This window comes from Schistocerca cancellata, chromosome 9, assembly GCF_023864275.1.
Source record: "Schistocerca cancellata isolate TAMUIC-IGC-003103 chromosome 9, iqSchCanc2.1, whole genome shotgun sequence".
Lineage (NCBI taxonomy): Eukaryota > Metazoa > Arthropoda > Insecta > Orthoptera > Acrididae > Schistocerca > Schistocerca cancellata.
Genome location: NC_064634.1, coordinates 46,240,728 through 46,258,957, shown reverse-complemented (window position 1 = coordinate 46,258,957; position 18,230 = coordinate 46,240,728). Strand labels below are relative to the sequence as shown.

Genomic DNA, 18,230 nt, shown 5'->3' with positions numbered 1-18,230 from the left:
ATCAGAAAATAAGTAATTAGACATGACACAATCATTAAACTTGTAAACTCAAATTTATTACAATAAATGACATTTCAAAAACCAACATTAACCTTGAAATTATATGCTGAAAATGTTGCAATGGACTAGGATCCCCCACTGTAATCCATCAACTATTGTTCATGTTAACTAACCACAAAAGATCTTAAATATGGCTTCAGTTGTAAGTAACAAAGCTGCATACTTTTAAAGTTGAAATAATGTGACTACAGTTTTGTGTTGGATGGAGATTTGAACTCACTGGATTGTTAACTAAGCAGAAACAAATGTTTAAAAAAAATCATAATTTTTCATGAGTAGTGAGATGACTGATATGACAAGATGAAAAAATTTTGCATTATTGGGATTCGATCCCAACACCTATCGTCATTGACTTCTAGTCACTGACAGACTTTGAAAATACGTTTACTTCACCAGCAGATGTCTAAACAGGAAATAACACAACCAAAAGTTCTATGTTGACTACACATATCATTATTGTTGACTAAACAAGGAAAGAGATTGAATATCATACACTTTTTCACCAGTAACCAGGAGTGGCATTTTTAAACCTGAAATGATAAGATGAAAAGTCTGTGTCTGACTGGTAGTCGAAACCAGCACCCATTGTTATTGTTGGCAAAGCATGGAGAAACATCAAAAAATTATAATAATTTGACACCTGTAGTTTGGTGCGCACATGCTACAACTTGAAACAACAGGATAGAAACTTTTGTGACACACCAGGATTTGAACTCACACATGTGCCAATCGTGGAGACCCTGAGTAGTTCGGTGTCATGAGCAAACAATGAAACATTGGAAATTTATTACCTCAAAAGGATCAAACCCAATGAAAAGGAGATTTGAGTGTGAGTCTAGGCCAGTATCAATATTTTCAATATTTAATGTTCCAGCACAAGAAGAAATAAGTGTTCTATGACCTTACATGATGACTGGCTCATTAATAAAAGAACTCTTGTACAAAAGCTTACTGGTGACATAGTTTCAACATGGCATGACTTCCACCACTGTCGTGGTTTAATCTACATCAACTCACTTTCTGTACGTAGCGATGGGACGCCACTTTTAGTGTGAAGTGGGAACCTTGGTGCAACTATACATTGGTCAACAAGCATTACCAGATGTGAAGAGGGGATGTTTCTGCTTGTTAAAGTGATTGTCTGATGTGAGAATTGGACCCAGACCTTAAGCATACATAGCTATAATCTTTCCAACAGACCACCAACCTACACAGAGCACTGGTTCACAATTGTATCGTAAAGAAGGATGATCCATGCTGAAAGAGAATCCAGATTCCCTTGAGGCTGATTACAAACTGCAAAATGTTCATTTCCTTGTTTGTTCACATCAATCTTCACTAGCTGCCTTGGCCACCTAATATGTGCTTTGGACTTTATTTTATAATCACTGAAATAAAATCACATAACAGCCAGCTGCATGAACTGGCATTGTGGTAGGATGCGGAAATTTGCGGAAATTTCTGCAGGTAGTGTTGCTGCTTACCACTTGCAATTCTGTACGTTCTTGTCACCTTGGTTCAACATATGTCCAGTTGCCTAGTAGGCAAAGGTCCACCATAGGCCTTGATAACTTGTTTAATGCAAGCGGGCATGGATGCATGTAAGGCACGAATGGTGTCCTGTAGTGTAGCCATCCATGTGGCATGCACCCATTGTTTCACCATATTCTAAACATTTTCGACTGGTGACAAGTCTGGTGATCTTGCGGACCAGGGCAAAAAACTGACATTCTGTAAAACCAAGAAGGCACATGTTTGTGAGCAACATGTGTTCAGTCATCACTGGCTTACTGAAAAATCGCATCTGGGGTGTTGTGCAGAAAGGGTATGGCCACAGGTTGCAGGATGTTATTCACATAGGTCATACTGGTCACAGTGCCCTGTACCCAAAAGAACTCTCACAACAATAAGACCTCGAATTGGCACTGTTTACCTCAAGCAAATGCAGTCACAGTGATACCACTTGCCTTTTCTGTGGTGAACCAAAATGCGGCCATCATTTTCAAACAAACTGAACCTGGATTCATACAAAAATGTTATGTGATGCCATTCCTGTCCACAGTGACATCGTTCCATGCACCATTGCCATGTAGCCTGTTTCTGTACATTCATCAAAGGTAGGCGGAGAACGGGACGACGTGCACGTAACCCATGCCATAATACATGGCAACAGACTCAACACTGATAGTGTACGATGTGTTACACTGTTCCAATGTTGCGCCAGAGCTGAGGAGGATGCTGATCTGTCCTCCAATGCCTTTAGGATTTGGCATTGATCTTCTCGGGGGATGGTCTGTGTGGTGCGACCTGACACATCTGGTCATGTTCTACGGCCTTTCGTGAACCATTCTGCACACACCCAATGCACTGCCAAAACACTTTGTTCCACATTAGCAGTAGTTTCTCAGAGGATGGATGCATGACATTCATCCCTCAAAGCTACCCACTCTTCTTTTATTGTATTTCTTTCCCCCATTCCTGTCAATCGTTCCCTTATGCTCTCCCTGAAACTCTCTACAACTTCTGGTTCTGTCAGTTTATCCAGGTCCCATCTCCTTAAATTCCCACCTTTCTTCAGTTTTAATCTACAGTTCATAATCAACAGATTGTGGTCAGAGTCCACATCTGCCCCTGGAAATGTCTTACAATTTAAATCCTGGTTCCTAAATTTCTGACTTACCATTATATAATCTATCTGAAACTTTCCAGTATCTCCAGGCCTTTTCCTTGTATACAACCTTCTTTCATGATTCTTGAACCAAGTGTTAGCTATGGTTAAGTTATGCTCTGTGCAAAGTTCTACCAGGCGGCTTCCTCTTTCATTTCTTACCCCCATTCCATATTCACCTACTACATTTCCTTCTCTTCCTTTTCCAACTATCGAACTCAAGTCACCCACGACTATTAAATTTTCTTCTCCCTTCACTATCTGAATAATTTCTTTTATCTCATCATACATTTCATCAGTCTCTTCATCATCTACAGAGCTAGTTGGCATATAAACTTGTACTACTGTGGTAGACGTGGGCTTTGTGTCTATCTTTGCCACAATAATGCGTTCACTGTGTTGTTTGTAGTAGCTTACCTGCACTCCTGTTTTTTTTTTAATTCATTATTAAACCTACTCCAGCATTACCCTTATTTGATTTTGTATTTATAACCCTGTATTCACCTGACCAGAAGCCTTGTTCCTCCTGCCACCAAACTTCACTCATTCCTACTATAACTTTAACCCATCTATTTTCCTTTTTAAATTTTCTAACCTACCTTCCCAATTAAGGGATCTGACATTCTACACTCTGATCCGTAGAACACCAGTTTTCATTCTCCGTGATAACAACTGAAAAATTCCTCACCTGAAAACATTTATACACTATACCTCTTTCCGAGGACACTTGTGATGAAGCAAGTAGGGATAATTTTAATTCCCCTCCTGTTTTGCCATCTGCCTCCTTAAATTCGTTTTTCCACTTTTAACAATTTACCATTAACATACATGAATATAATCTGCATTTCCATAAAAGAAAAATGTTGGCCCTCAGTTTCAAAGAATGTAACACCACATCTGATTTTGTGCTTAGTGTTAGGTATGTGATAGATTTTCTGATTTATTTTGACTATTCCTAGATACTATCTTTTGTTATAGGGCAGAATCAGTAATTGTTTCGTAACTTAAATTCTATTATTGACTTACAAACAAATATAAATTCTGTACTAATTATAAACATTTGGAAGACGAAATGCTTGTAGTCTTGAAGTATCTATTTAGCTCTATTTGAAAACATGTTAGCAAAACCAGGCCTTCATTAATTCCAGAATAATTAACAGTTTTGCAAAAAGTATTGATTGCATAACTATATATGTTAGTTACATCATTTAAACAAATAATTCGGCCTAAATCTTGCAGTAGAAGAAACTGTTAAAAGACGGAATTTTTCAATTTATTCAGTTAATTTAATGAGTTAAGTTGTAATTGTAATTTCTGAACATTAAACTTCAAACAATGTGTAGTTTCAGCACCTATTATTGTGGTGATGTACAAGGGCCAGTTTCTGGTCATGAGACAGTCAGTCCAGAGCCGAGTTTCAGATGAGAAAGCTGTGCTGCTTAGAACGACAACAATGCATCAACTTAGCAGTGAAATAAGTGTTACACCAATAGACCGTGTGTTAAAACACTGACAATGTCTGCTCCATATGTACATTTCTATTCTTCAAGAACTGTGAACTGTGAACTTTGTGGTTAGGTTTTTACTGCTCGTAGATGTTCAATAGTAAACTATTGTAGCAGTATGTGGAGGTTCCCTGCAAACTATTAACGAGGCACATCGAAATTTAAACAATAGTGCACTGGCCATATAACTGTGTATTATTGCGGGGGTTGCGAACAGTGAAATTAAAGTACTGTGAAATCAACTGTGCACCTGTCGGGTACATTATTTACAGTAGTCAGTGTCTGAATCGACAACCCGTTTTTCAGCCAGTGTAGCAACACAGCACACCGACACTGGGGACAACAAAAGAAGAAATAAATAAAGCAGGTGGAACCAATACATGCTCTCTGACCCAGATGCACTGCTGTTGACACGGACATGCATCATTTTGTTTGCAGTACAGCAGCCGACTGTTGGCTCCTCAACATGCTGCACGTTGGCATTGTTGCCGTGGTAGATGCCTTAGTCCATAGAACCACTGAACTGATCCATCCTGTCATCACTTACTACCCTGCTACTTGAAGTAACAACTTCTGACAGAATTCACCCACTGATTTATTTTTATGGGTATAAATTTATATTATTTGTAGTTTACTGGCTATGCTACCTTGAAAAATCTAGTTTAGTTGAGTGTGCTCCAAAAAACAGTCACTGGATCACATTTGACCTGCCTCACATTAATGGCTTCTGGGACAGTGTAATTAAATAAGCTATTGAAATAAAAACCATTGAAAGCTCTCTTATTAAAAATTACAGGCTACAGCTCACCACAGTGTGGGATCCAGCAGACGCATGATTGAAGTGGGTGCACTGAACACGGTGTCAATGAATGCCCATGTATGGTGATGCTGTAGGCACAACTAATGTCACAGCAGCAGCTAGTGTAAATAAGAGTGTATCTGCAGCTCATCAGCAGACACTTCACACGACAGTGGCCAAGGAGTACTTGGTCAGAAGATAGAGGCCTTTTTAAACACTTGATAAGACTGGAAGCCCAAGAACATTTTATTCAAAACTACCACAACAAAACTGTACATTCTTACAGCATAAGTTTAAATTGCCTGGGTTTCAATTATCGTCTTGTTTTCCTGTCCAACAAATTCAGGAAACCCAACAACAAGTTAAATAGTACAGGAAATTGGCCACAGAATATCCTTTGAAGAACAAAAAATTTGTCAGCTGACCAACAATAAACAAAAACGCAGTAGAAGAACAGAAAATGAAAATCATAGCTAAATGTATATATGTAGATGGAATCATAAAATTTAAGCTCAACACGAAGCCTATGTGGCAATACAGAATTAACAAGCTGATAAAAGTACAATGTATGACAGAGAATACAAACAATAAAAAAGGCCTTACAAGAATAGTGGGGAAATTATGGAAAACTAAGAGCAACACTAGCTGGATTACGGACATCATGGAATGTAAAAGAGACCTACATTTACAACAGAAGATTTCACAAGTGGACACTAGCGATCAAGAAATGGAGTGAGTACAAGTCTAATGTGGAGGACTGCACACACCAGAAATCCAGGTGCCACTGTTACATCAGAACAATAACACTTGCTTGCTTCCTTCCTTCCTTCCTGCTGTAGTTCCACGAGTATGACGAGTCTGAGAATGGTGGTGCTGCAGTCAATTCCTACTCATTGACTATTTCTCTCTTACCAAAGCATATAGAAGTACAGGGCTACTCATGATTTAATATGACCGATTTTCAGGGTCAGATGGCCCTAATGAAGCTGTGTTTTTTTGAGACTGTGGAGATGATACAAAATGAAAATTAAGTCATGTAGTGTATACAATTGTACATGTGCTCCATTCACTAAAAAGTTTGATGCTATAGTCCACGCTACAGATTAAAAACATTCACAGTTCATGCAATGCAAACAAACTGATTGCATTCTTATTTATTCCACCTTCACCACAAGAAAACATATATGCTCTATCAAACAAAAACTGGGCCCAGAGCAACATCTTTGTATGTCCCTGCGACCAAAATGTGTGCTATTTGTGATTCTTTTCAGCATGGCAACTTGCATTTTTCGAATAATAGCAAAGTGTGGAGCTCACCGTTCATTACTGTAACTTTCTCAAAAACTGCTGTAAATTTCAATAATTAATCATCATTTAGAGAAAACAATTCATTGTTGTTTCCCATACTGTTTTCACAAACTCAGCAATGTGCCAAAAGTGAGTGTATGTCAACATAATTGTTATACATTTTCTGAATAGAAATTAAATATTAAGATAAATTTACAGCAGTCTTTGAAAATTTTTTATTCATATTTATATACACATGCGCACACATACACACACAGATATAATTTATATTGACATATAGTAATTGTAGTAATCATCATGCCCAATTACTACCTATGTAGCGGCAATGTGGCAAGCCCTCAGTTACACCTGCGAACTCTAATACTTGCTCTCCTTTCTTTGCCGGTATAGTCCATTTGTAACCAACAACAGACTCAAGTCATGAGTTTTCAGTTAAACAGGCAGCGATGGAGACTTGTGAGTCTAGTCTCTGAGTGTACAGAGACAATGTAGTATCCACTGGTCAATTTAAAGTAAGTACACTTGTACAAAACTCATTTCTGTTCTCTAATGGGCACCTCTCATCCTGGACTCCGAGTGACATGCCCTTCCTTTTTAACCTTCCCAAACCTATACTCCTCTCCCCCCGTGAGGAAGGAATAATAGTTGCAGAAGGTAGGATAGTGTGTGTACGTTTTGTGTGTGTCTACTGACAGTACTGTACACATTTCACTACAACAAAAATAGAACAGGCGACAAACTATGATCAACAGACAGACATCCGACAAAATGTAATAGTACTGGGTCACCAGGAATTTGAAAACATTCAATATAAAGTTAAATAACTCATTCAATGTACACCATAAAATGAAATAAATAAAAAAGAAATCACAAATGTGGAAGTTTTCAACTTTATTATACATTTTTTGTGTAGGTATCTCCAAACAGAAAGTACTTTGGTAAAAAAATTCAATTCAACATACACTATGTGATCAAAAGTATCTGAACACCTGGCTGAAAATGACTTACAAGATCGTGGTGCTCTCCATCGATAATGCTGGAATTCAATATGGTGTTGGCCCACCCTTAGCCTTGATGACAGATTCCACTCTCTAGGATTTAGGTCAGGACACTATGCAGGCCAGTCCATTACGGGGATGTTATTGTCATGTAACCACTCCACCATAGGCAGTGCGTTATGAACAGGTGCTCGATCATGTTAAAAGATGTGATTGCCATCCCCGAATTGCTCTTCAACAGTGGGAAGCAAGAAGGTGCTTAAAACATCAATGTAAGCGTGTGCTATGATAGTGCCACACAAAATAACAAGGGGTGCAATCCCCCTCCATGAAAAACACCACCACACTATAACACCACTGGGAATTCGCCATACTGACACCCTGCCATCAGATCGCCACATTGAGTATGATGATTCGTCACTCCACACAACGTTTTTTCACTGTTTGATTGTCCAATGTTTACACTGCTTACACTAAGTGAGGCATTTACAGGCATGATGTGTGGCTTATGAGAAGCCGCTAGACCTTGAAATCCAAGTTTTCTCACCTCCTGCCTAACTGTCATAGTACCTTCAGTGGATCCTGATGCACTTTGGAATTCTTGTGTAATGGTCTGGATAGATGTCTGAATATCACATATTATGGCGCTCTTTTGTCAGCCAACAGACAAGGTCGGCCTGTATGCTTTTGTGCTGTACATGTCCCTTCACATTTCCACTTCAGTATCACATCGGAAACCGTGGACCTAGGGATGTTTAGGAGTGTGGAAATTTCACGTACAGAAGCACGAAACAAGTGACACCCCATCACCTGACCACGTTCAAAGTCTGTGAGTTCAGCGGAGCACCCCATTCTGCTGTCTCACGTCTAACGACTACTGAGGTCGCTGATATGGAGTACCTAGCAGTTAAGTGGCAGCACAATGCACCTAATATGATAAATCTATGTTTTGGGGGGGTGTCTGGGTACTTTTGATCACGTAGTGTGTATGAGGAGGGGGCAGAGGTCAGGAGTAAGGAGTTTGTTATAATGAAATCTAATGGGATACAGATACTTTCTGTATTAACAGTCATGAATTTGGCTGCAAGAATTGTAGGTGTGTCAGCATCCACCAGTACCCTTGGAAGGCAGTCAATAACATATTTATAATGATGGCACTTCAAGAAACATCCACACATTCCAAAAACTGGAGAGCAACAAACCACGTAAAATTACAGTGTGATAATTGGCTACAAAACAAACCAATGCAAGTTAGCCGAGTAAGTCTTTATTGAAAATGGTAGTAAAGAATAAGAAAAGAAAAATCTTATAAATGATATACATTTATTGCTTCACATGTGTATCACAAGTGTATATTGACACATTAGATGTGTGGAATACAGTAGCTGCAACAAAAGGGAGGAATTTTTCTAGCTGTAGTTTTAACTGTAGTAGTAGTAGTAGTAGTAGTAGTAGTAGTATAACAATATACCAAGGCACTCTCCAATTTCAACACTACATAATTTTTAGATTAGAAATGAAAGTCTGTCTACACTGTGCAAACTGCTGTACGATGTTTGGAACATGGTACCTTTTATTGCACCATATATTAACCTGTCAAGCTGGGAGGTGCAATACACACTCGCAAACTACTTGCATCAGTGTTGACAGTAACCTCTAGTGCTGCTACAACAAATTTTATCACAGCACTTCATGTGAGAAGCTACTTTGTCACATTAAAGTTGGGACTGTATTCACAAATGATGTATATCTTATTCAGGAAAACACTGAACCACAGGAGATACAATTTTACACAAGGTGTGCCCATAAAGCAGGAACTTACAGTTATAAACAAATTTTTACTCAAGGTGCTGTTACAAACATTTATAATTCACTGAAGTAGCCCCCTTTGGATTTTATAAATTTTCTCAGCAACTCTGCCATGAACTGCATGTGTCTTAGAAGGCAATGACAGGAACTTCTTTTAAAGATTTTATTCACAGTATTTTGGATTCAGGCTAGTCTTCATTCTCAGACACAGGAAATATTCTGTTGAAAACTGTTGAGAACCATAGGGGGGTTTGGTCAACACTGTCAAGTTGTGCTTGATCAAGAACTACTAGATAGGCAGGGAGTAGTTGTGGCGAGCATTCTCATGGCGCAACTACTAGTACTGTATTCACAATCTCCTTCCACATTCTGACAACCCATTGTTTTGTGACTCTTCATGCTTTCCCGGCGGATATGTTGTAAATAGTCTTCACGGGTTTGCCGCCAGATCACTTTGTGCAAATTCCACAATATTTCCTCGGAGCAAATGTCCGGCATCTTCAGGTGGTTCAATCTTGCTGGTGGCTAGGTACAACTGACAGTATCTGCACATTGATGCCCCGTTTCTAGAACATGCGCATGATGAATGTGCAGGCGTGGAAATCTCGCATACGAAATGATTTGCAGATAGATGGTGCCATATTCAAACTCCTTCTGCCGAAAATCGCAAAGTGGCTCTCCTGCACGTGCACTGTACGCTGCGTTTGCCAACAGTGTGGCTACTCACCAACAGCTGTACTAGACCAATGTTATGACGGGTCTGTTATCGAATAATCTTGCTTTTCATGTCGTAATTTAACAGCAGCCAATGTAGGGTTCCAGGCTGTCCTCAGCTGAAATCCTGCATCCTTGTTGATGAAATTATCAGCTGTATGGATATTATCACTTCCTTAATGACGCAATCCCAAAAAGATGATGCCGGGGATAAAACTGCCATCTTTTCATAAATCATCTGATGTCCTGCATTCAGACAGTGTTCCGCAATTGCCAACTTTTCCGGTTGACGAAGATATGTACGACGTTGATGATCATAGCAGCATTCTTGTACTTTATGGCATGTCTGACCTATATATGGTTCCCCACACTGACAAGGAATGTTGTACACCCAACATTTCCTCAGGCCAAGGTCATCCTTAACCGAACCCAATAGCATTCTCAGTTTTGCAAATGGTTGAAAAACACACTTAATTCCATATCTTACGAGAGCTCTTCCGATTCTTGATGACATGGCACCAAAATACAGCAAAAAGGCCAAAGTGGTGGGTGTCTTCCTATCTTCATTCTGCTCCATAGATTGAACTCACCTGGGCCTGAATACATTATGTATCTGTCTCTCAGAATAACTGTTTTGTCGGAACACTGTCTTCAAATATTGTATTTCACTTGACAGGCTTTCAGGATCAGATACCAGATGTGCTCTATGAACTAACATACGTAATGCACTACCGCATTGTGCAGGATGATGGCAGCTTGTGGCCTGAAGATATAGATCTGTATCCGTTGGCTTGCGTTAGACGCTGTGTCCCAAGGTTCCATCTGCTTTCCTTCATACCAAAACATCAAGACAAGGTAAAGTACCATCTTTTTCCACTTCCATTGTGAAGTTTATATTCAGATGGAGCGAATTCAGATGCTGAAGAAATGCAGGTAGAGTATGAAGTCCATGTGGCCACACCACAAATGTATCATCCCCATACCACAGAAAACAAGAGGTTTTGAGAATGGCTGACTAGTGATTTTTCTTCAAAGTCGTCCATAAAATAATTGGCCACTGCAGGAGACAGAGGGCTTCCCATGGCAACACCGTCCACTTGTTCAAAATATTGATCATTAAATAAGAAGTATGTTGAAGTAAGCACGTGTTTAAATAATGCTACTATGTCCTCCTCAAACTTGTTGCTAATGAGCTCCAAAGAGTCCTGCATGGACATCTTTGTAAATAAAGACACAACATCGAAACTTACTAGGAGATCTGACGATTGCAATCTAAGAGTTTTCACATGACCTTTGAGATCTTCAGAGATGCGAATGTGATGGTCACGCTTGCCTATGAGAGGTCCCAATAGTGATGTCACGTATTTGGCAACAAAATAAGTAGATGCTCCTATGTTACTTACAATGGGACGGAGAGGCACCCCATTCTTATGGATCTTGGGTAGGCCGTAGAGTCTAGGAGTAACTGCAGCCTGTTGACGCAAACCCTTGGAGACTTTCACTGGAATTGAGCTCTTCCTGATAAGTTCCACAGTCTTTCTCTGGATCCTACCTGTCTGATCACTTTTTAATTTACTATACACAGGATTGTCGAGCAATTTGTATGTATTGCTGTTACATTCTGTGCATGAGAGAAGCACAGTAGCATTTACTTTGTCAGCAGGTAAGATGACGATGTCTTGATCTTCTCTCAATTCTCATAGAGCATTTCTTTCAGCTGAGGTGATGTTAAAGTTGGACCTCTTAGATGGAGCTCGAGTCAAGATGTGGCATGTATCATGCCTAATCTCTTTGGCAGTATCCTTAGGAAGTTTTGAAACAGCCTACTCCATTCCACTAATCACATCTTGGATGGGAATGGTCCCTGGTGTAGGTGCAAACACCAAAACTGCAGCATCGTCCAAGGTCTTCTCCAGGAGATCAAACACGGTACGTCTTCTTGGCAAGTCTTCTTGCATTCGGGCTTCGAGTCGACCATATTTAGTCATTTGATGAACCTTAGCTTGTCGTTCAGTCCAGTCAGCCAGCGCCCAAGTGGTGCTGTCTACTCAGCTCCAGGATACCGCTGAAAGGTTTGCCGAAATCTTCAGATGGAGTGATAGTAATTGTCTGAACACCAAGAGCAATTCCTGAGGCATATAGCGCATCCTTTCTCTCACAAGTGTCGCACTCGCCCATCGTTTAATTCTAATGGCAGCTGCAGAATTTATACGTGTTTAAATTTAGCAAACATAGGGATGGTTTGCTTGTCATGGCATCTTAGTAAAACTGCAAGGCTGCTTAACAATCTACCTCTCTTGCAACGTAACTTGTCAAACTCACATACATTCTTTGCCATCTCCTCCCCGTAAAGGTACCAGATGTGACTCATCAAGCTTTCCCGGTGGATATGTTGTAAATAGTCTCCTTCATGGGTTTGTCGCCAGATCACTTTGTGCAAATTCCACAATATTTCCTCAGAGCAACTGTCCGACATCTTCAGGTGGTTCAACCTTGCTGGTGGCTGGGTACGACTGACTGTATCCGCACGTCGACGCCCTGTTTCTAGAACATGTGCGCGATGAATGTGCAGGTGCGGAACTTGCACATGCACAATAATTTGCAGATAGATGGTGCCATATTCAAACTCCCTCTGCCGAAAATTGCAGAGTGGCACTCCTATGTGCGCGCTGTACACTGCTTTTGCCAAAAGCGTGGCCAGACGTTACTCACCAATGGCCATTTTAGACCAATATTATGACAGGTCTGTTATCATTTAATAAGAAATGGTATCCAAGGAAGCTAGTGAGATGTGTACATCGATATGTATGGGGCAGCATGCATACCTAATATGTTTAAAAATGCCACACATACAAATAGTATTTTTTGGTGCTCATAACTCAGGTTCTGTTGGTGATGAGATAGCAGGGTCAAGTTTATCGTATAACCATTCATATACCCAACAAAAGGATAGTCTTAGTGTCACTATCCTATACTATGGGATTAATGTACAAGTACTACACACTTCCCCCTGCTTAGGTCGTTTTGCATTTGATGTCATCTACAGTGGGCTTGATGGCACTTAGTGAGGCACCTTTAATTCATGGCCAATTCCTCAGAATAACCCACAAAAGGATTTATTTTTATTTATTTATTTTTTTGCTGTCACCAACAGGCCAAAACCCTACTGAGTACTTAGAGTCAGTTGTGCACAGCAAATGACTGAAATTTTTACATATATTTCAAAGATTCAAATCTAGAACAACCTTGAAAATGTTCTTAATATCTTTATCCATTTGCAAAATACTGAGGCACAAAGTTACCCTAATTCTAAGCAAAAAATACAGTATAAGGCGAAAATCTAAATAATAAATAATCACAACAAATTGCTCAAATTTTAATGGTATGTTCTCTAGGCATTTATCTAGAGGAGCCATTTCCCAGTTTCCAAAACATCTTTATCTGTTATTGAGAAACATCCCAAAAACTTGTTTTTTGGTTACCAAAACCCAGCTCTGGATTCTGAGATAGCTATGCACCGTGAATGGCTGAAGTTTTTAAGATATATATTCCTTAGATCCTGATATCGAACAACCTTAAAAATTTTCTTTGTATCCCTTTCAATTTTTGAGAAACAGAGGTTCCAATTTACCCTGCTTGTACACAAAATATGCATGTAGAATCCAGTGTGAGATGAAAATGTAGTTCATAAAGTGACATGATATGCTGTAAAGCATCCCTGTTATGATCTAGGAGCCACACATTGTAGTACTGAAGCACATTCAAAATTTTTGTGTGCATAAGATCCGGTCTGAGGCATAAAAGTAGTTTTGCATTATTTCAATTTCACAAAAAATAAACAATCTAAATTTTACTAACCAATACATTTCTTTTCATACAAATCACATGCCCTGCTGCAGCAGAAATTCTCCTATCGGAACGCAAAAAATGTGAATATGTTCTTTTTTATTTAAAAGACTGACTGAAAAGTGGGGTACCAGTGCTCCCTGCTACCTTCCTCAGCATGTTTCAAAAATTTTCCAATAATTTTGGCATGCAAACATATTTGTGCGTTCTTGTACTGAGTGAGAAGAACACAGTGGCAAAGAAATGGAAAAGTAATAAATACAAGAAGACGGTAGACAGTGGGTGTGGTAAGGAAAGAGCAAAGATGAGAATGGCAATGTGATAGAATGGCAGTGGAACACTGTTGACAATGACACAACAGTGCTAGGAAAAGAGTGAAGGAGACAGTGCTGGCAGGAGAAGGAATAAAGACAAGGAGAAAGTGGAAGTGGGTGAGAGCCAGTTATAATGAAAGATAGATTATATGACAATGACAATGAGGAAGAAATGGATAATGACAATGAGAAGAGACAGCAGCAGTAGGAAGGAAGGAATGAGATATTAGCAGTAAGATAGAGCAAGAGGGAGACAGTGACAGTGAGACTGTAGCAGGGGGACAGAACAAAGGAGATTGTGGCTGTGACGCAGCAGACAGTGACAGAGAGAGACACAAAGAGATAATGTCAATGAGTCAGGCAGAATGAGTGAGTGAGAAAGGGCAACTGGGAACAATCGGTTATGAACGACTTCAAATGATGAACTAGAGAGTGTGAATGAGTTACATTTAGGGGAGTTTGAGGTGAGTTGCATGTTAAAGAAGTGCAAATATGTTTGCAGGACAAAATTTTTGGGAAAGTTTTCAAGGTGTTGAGGGAATTAGAATGAAGAAGCTGGTACCCCACTTTTCAGTCAGTCTTTGAAAGAAACAGGAACATAGTTGCATTTTTCGTGCTGTGATGCAGCATTTTTCTGCTGGTGATAATCCTCATTAAAATGATGGGCAGAGAGAAGTATGAGGTACTGGCAGAAGTAGAACTGTGAGGTCATGTTGTGGGCTGTGCTTGGGTAGCTCAGTCAGTTGAGTACTTGTCCGTCAAAAGCAAAGATCCTAAGTTTCAGTCTCAGTCTGGCACAATTTTAATCTGCCAGGATGTTTCAATAATGTCCAGATTGTTCTAGTTTTATTCTTGGTGTGTTTTACTTACTGAGTATAGGGCCGAGTCCAACATTTTTGATAAGAGACTGAGAATTTTAAAATACTAAGTGGTAATGGGCATTTCAGTTCTTGTCTATAGCTTGTCCTATAAATTAGGGCAAGCTATCTCTTCCTAGGGCACGATACTTTAATGAGAGAAGTTATCCATCCTTATCTTTCTTTTGATTCAATTTTATACTTATTTACCATATTTACTCGAATCTAAGCCGCACTCGAATCTAAGCCGCGCCTGAAAAATTAGACTCGAAATCGAGGAAAACAAAATTCCCCGAATCTAAGCCGCATCTGAAATTTGAGACTCGAAATTCAAGGGGAGAGAAAAGTTTTAGGCTGCACCTCCAAATCGAAACAAAGTTGGTCCATGAGACACAATTTAGCTACAGTAGTTTGGTCCAAGTCGTGAGCTTAGCAGTTAAGCTTTGCCAGGTAGCCATTGCTATGCGTCAGGCGTTCCGTCCGTATTTACACGGGTACTCTTCCTTTCTCACGTGCTTTCTCTGGTTTGAATTGATTGCTTATTTTTCTTTGATCTGACAAGTGCCGTTCTCTTTGTTATAGGTGTTTACGTCACTCTAAGCTGAAAATGCATTACTGTGCTGTGCCATGCATTGTTTGTTGCATTCTGATAATGAGTGTTTACGACCTATCGCCGCTTGCGGCATGGCTTGCTTTTGTGTGCGCTACTGCCGCTTACATTTAAAAAAAAAAAAAAAAAGAGAGGAATCTTCTTCTCATTAGCGTAACAATGGCAAAAGACTGCTATTTGTTGTTACTAACACTGCTGCTTTCTTTGATAATGGTCAACAAGAACCAAATAATAGTCTGCGTATGGTAGAAGATGTTCTGAACGAGAGTTTAGCGAAAATTTTTCTCCGTTTGAAAATGTTTGCAGGCGCCTCTTTAGTACATTACATTCTGCACAGAAATTAGAGTCATCTTAAATTTAAAAATCTAGTCAATTGCTGTGCTTCATTTGTGATTGTATCACTATAAGGCATAAGAATAATACGAATATAAACATGACATGATATTTATATTCTTCCGCGTTTGCTGTTGTCTCACTCTAGTTTCGTAGTTTATTAGGCAGACAGGATGTAAATGAGATAGCAGCAAACACGAAACAGTACATGGCAAAATGATTATATTCGTATTATCCTTATGGTTAAGAGAATACTGCATGTAATTCACAATTCATAAAAGTTCCTATTAGCAACCATCTCTTCTCACAGGTAGTAAAAAATTCGGAACGTAGAATTGGCCATATTGACACACATCCCAAACAGTCTTGCCAGTCGGATTTTCGTAGTACATTGAAATGCTGCTACATTCGAAAATGAACAATACGGAATTTGTACTTACTTCTTTGGATAATGTATGAAAATGCAGTGGTCGAAACTCGGGGCAGAGAAAAATGCTCGTCTTCCAACCTTCTTTTAAATTTATTTACTGACGCAGAGGTTTTGCCGCCAGTATTTATCTTTGTGCCTGCAAAGCATGCCTGTGTAGCGCTACATATATTCGACGGCAGAAGTTAGTTGTGGCGGCACCTACCAACATTTTTAAGAACTTCCGCTTGCTTTGCACTCGATTCTAAGCCGCAGGCGGTTTTTTGGATTACAAAAACCGGAAAAAAAGTGCGGCTTAGATTCGAGTAAATACGGTATCTGAGAGGACAACAAGATTCAAAGTTTTGTAGGAACATGTTTAATAAAGAATTATATCTTCATCTACATTGTTTGCTTTAGAAATGTCTCCCTGTTTTTGTCCTGTATCCTCTTTCCAAACACTTAATGTCTGGCATGAGCATTCAAGGAAATTACGATTATGATGTAATAATTACCTTTGAGCTTATTAACCTTAGAATTTCCTTTTTATCATAGGAAAAATAAATATTAGCTTCTGATGTGATGTCCCACATTAGTCTTCAGTCTGGCAATTGATATTTTACATTCTTCAAACAGAGTGCTCCGCTTGTAATAAAGTTATTGCCCTCCGATGTAATCTAGACTTCATGCTACACTTCTGGATATCTGTCACCACAGCTAAGACTACACATTCACATTCATTGCCAATTCACAACCAAACTGTAAACTTTCATGTTAATCTAGACCTCTCAGTATAAGACACATCCATCTGTGATGATAAACAGGATTTCATGTTTCTGCTGAAATCCACATTAACTTAGCAAATAAATGCAATAATATGTCATACACCTGTAACAATATTGCCAATATGAGGAAATCACAGAAAGTGAAGGATGGGCCATCCACACAATGTGAGGTCTTTGATACATCTCTTCTACTGACCAAGTGCTCATTGTTTGTAAGGTATGCATCTTAGAGCCCATGTTTACTAGACTTCTTTTTTCTTGTTTTGGTGTGTAAGAAACTTATTTCCAAAGTTTGTAGAAGTATTTTTAGAGCACTATGTATAGTTAAAAGCTTGTGTACTGGCTACCTCGTATCATCCGTCCATAGGCCCTTTCAACCTAACATGACTACACATTGGCAACATGCGTTCTACACTCTACACAAGCCCAGCTTGTGGCTAGCCCTTTGCAGAGTTTATCTGAACTGTACTTAAGCATTTAATGTCAACTATTTTCACAGTCAGAGAAAATGCAACAAATAGTGTGATTAACACCCTGAATTTCGTAGCTATATAAGTTTATGTTCAGAATATTCCGTTACTGCTACAATTTACATCAAATGTCAACAAAAATTTTCTTTTTGTAAATGATGAATGTTTCAAAACTGATCACTAGTTTAATTTCCTGTTGCCACAGTGCTTCAAAGTAAACACTGCATAAAATAAGAGTTAAATTTAGCATAAAATTGACAGAATTTAAAGCTATAAGTATCTTAACTACTCCAGATTACCAAGAGCAGCCACTATGGTAAAGTGCATCTTTAATTTTTACTTACATGGAAAGAAAGTACTCACAGCATATTGTGATGGAAAAATAAGCAATACTTACTTTCGAACATGTTCACTTTCCTTCAGGTACATATCCATTCGTCTATTCAAGCCACCAGATGAAGATTTGAAAGAACTGTGGAGGGAGAAGTAATAAAATAAACATTTGGACGATCAAAATCAGGCCAATCAAAACAGTTTTCAAGTGATAAAGTGGAAATTACACTGTTGCCTATTTACTAGCTATATTTACCAAAAAGTATTACTCTCCCTGACTGAAACAGGATATTACAATTATGATTCTGTTTTCACATATTTACTGCAAAAACAGATGTTTACATGAGAGTTTCTCACTTCTATGTACACCATTCAAAACATTTGTAATACAGAAATTAAAACTGTAAGCATGTTC

At 39.0% G+C, this 18,230-nt stretch overlaps 1 protein-coding gene across 1 annotated transcript in view; it reads right to left on the bottom strand.

Annotated features, from left to right (window-relative positions):
* LOC126100760 (Golgi SNAP receptor complex member 1) overlaps window positions 1–18,230 on the bottom strand; it is a 55,597-nt gene that overhangs the window by 2,443 nt on the left and 34,924 nt on the right. The window contains exon 5 of the mRNA XM_049911381.1: window positions 17,880–17,954. Within this exon, the coding sequence (XP_049767338.1) occupies window positions 17,880–17,954 (75 nt within the window). The remainder of the gene's footprint in view (window positions 1–17,879; window positions 17,955–18,230) is intronic.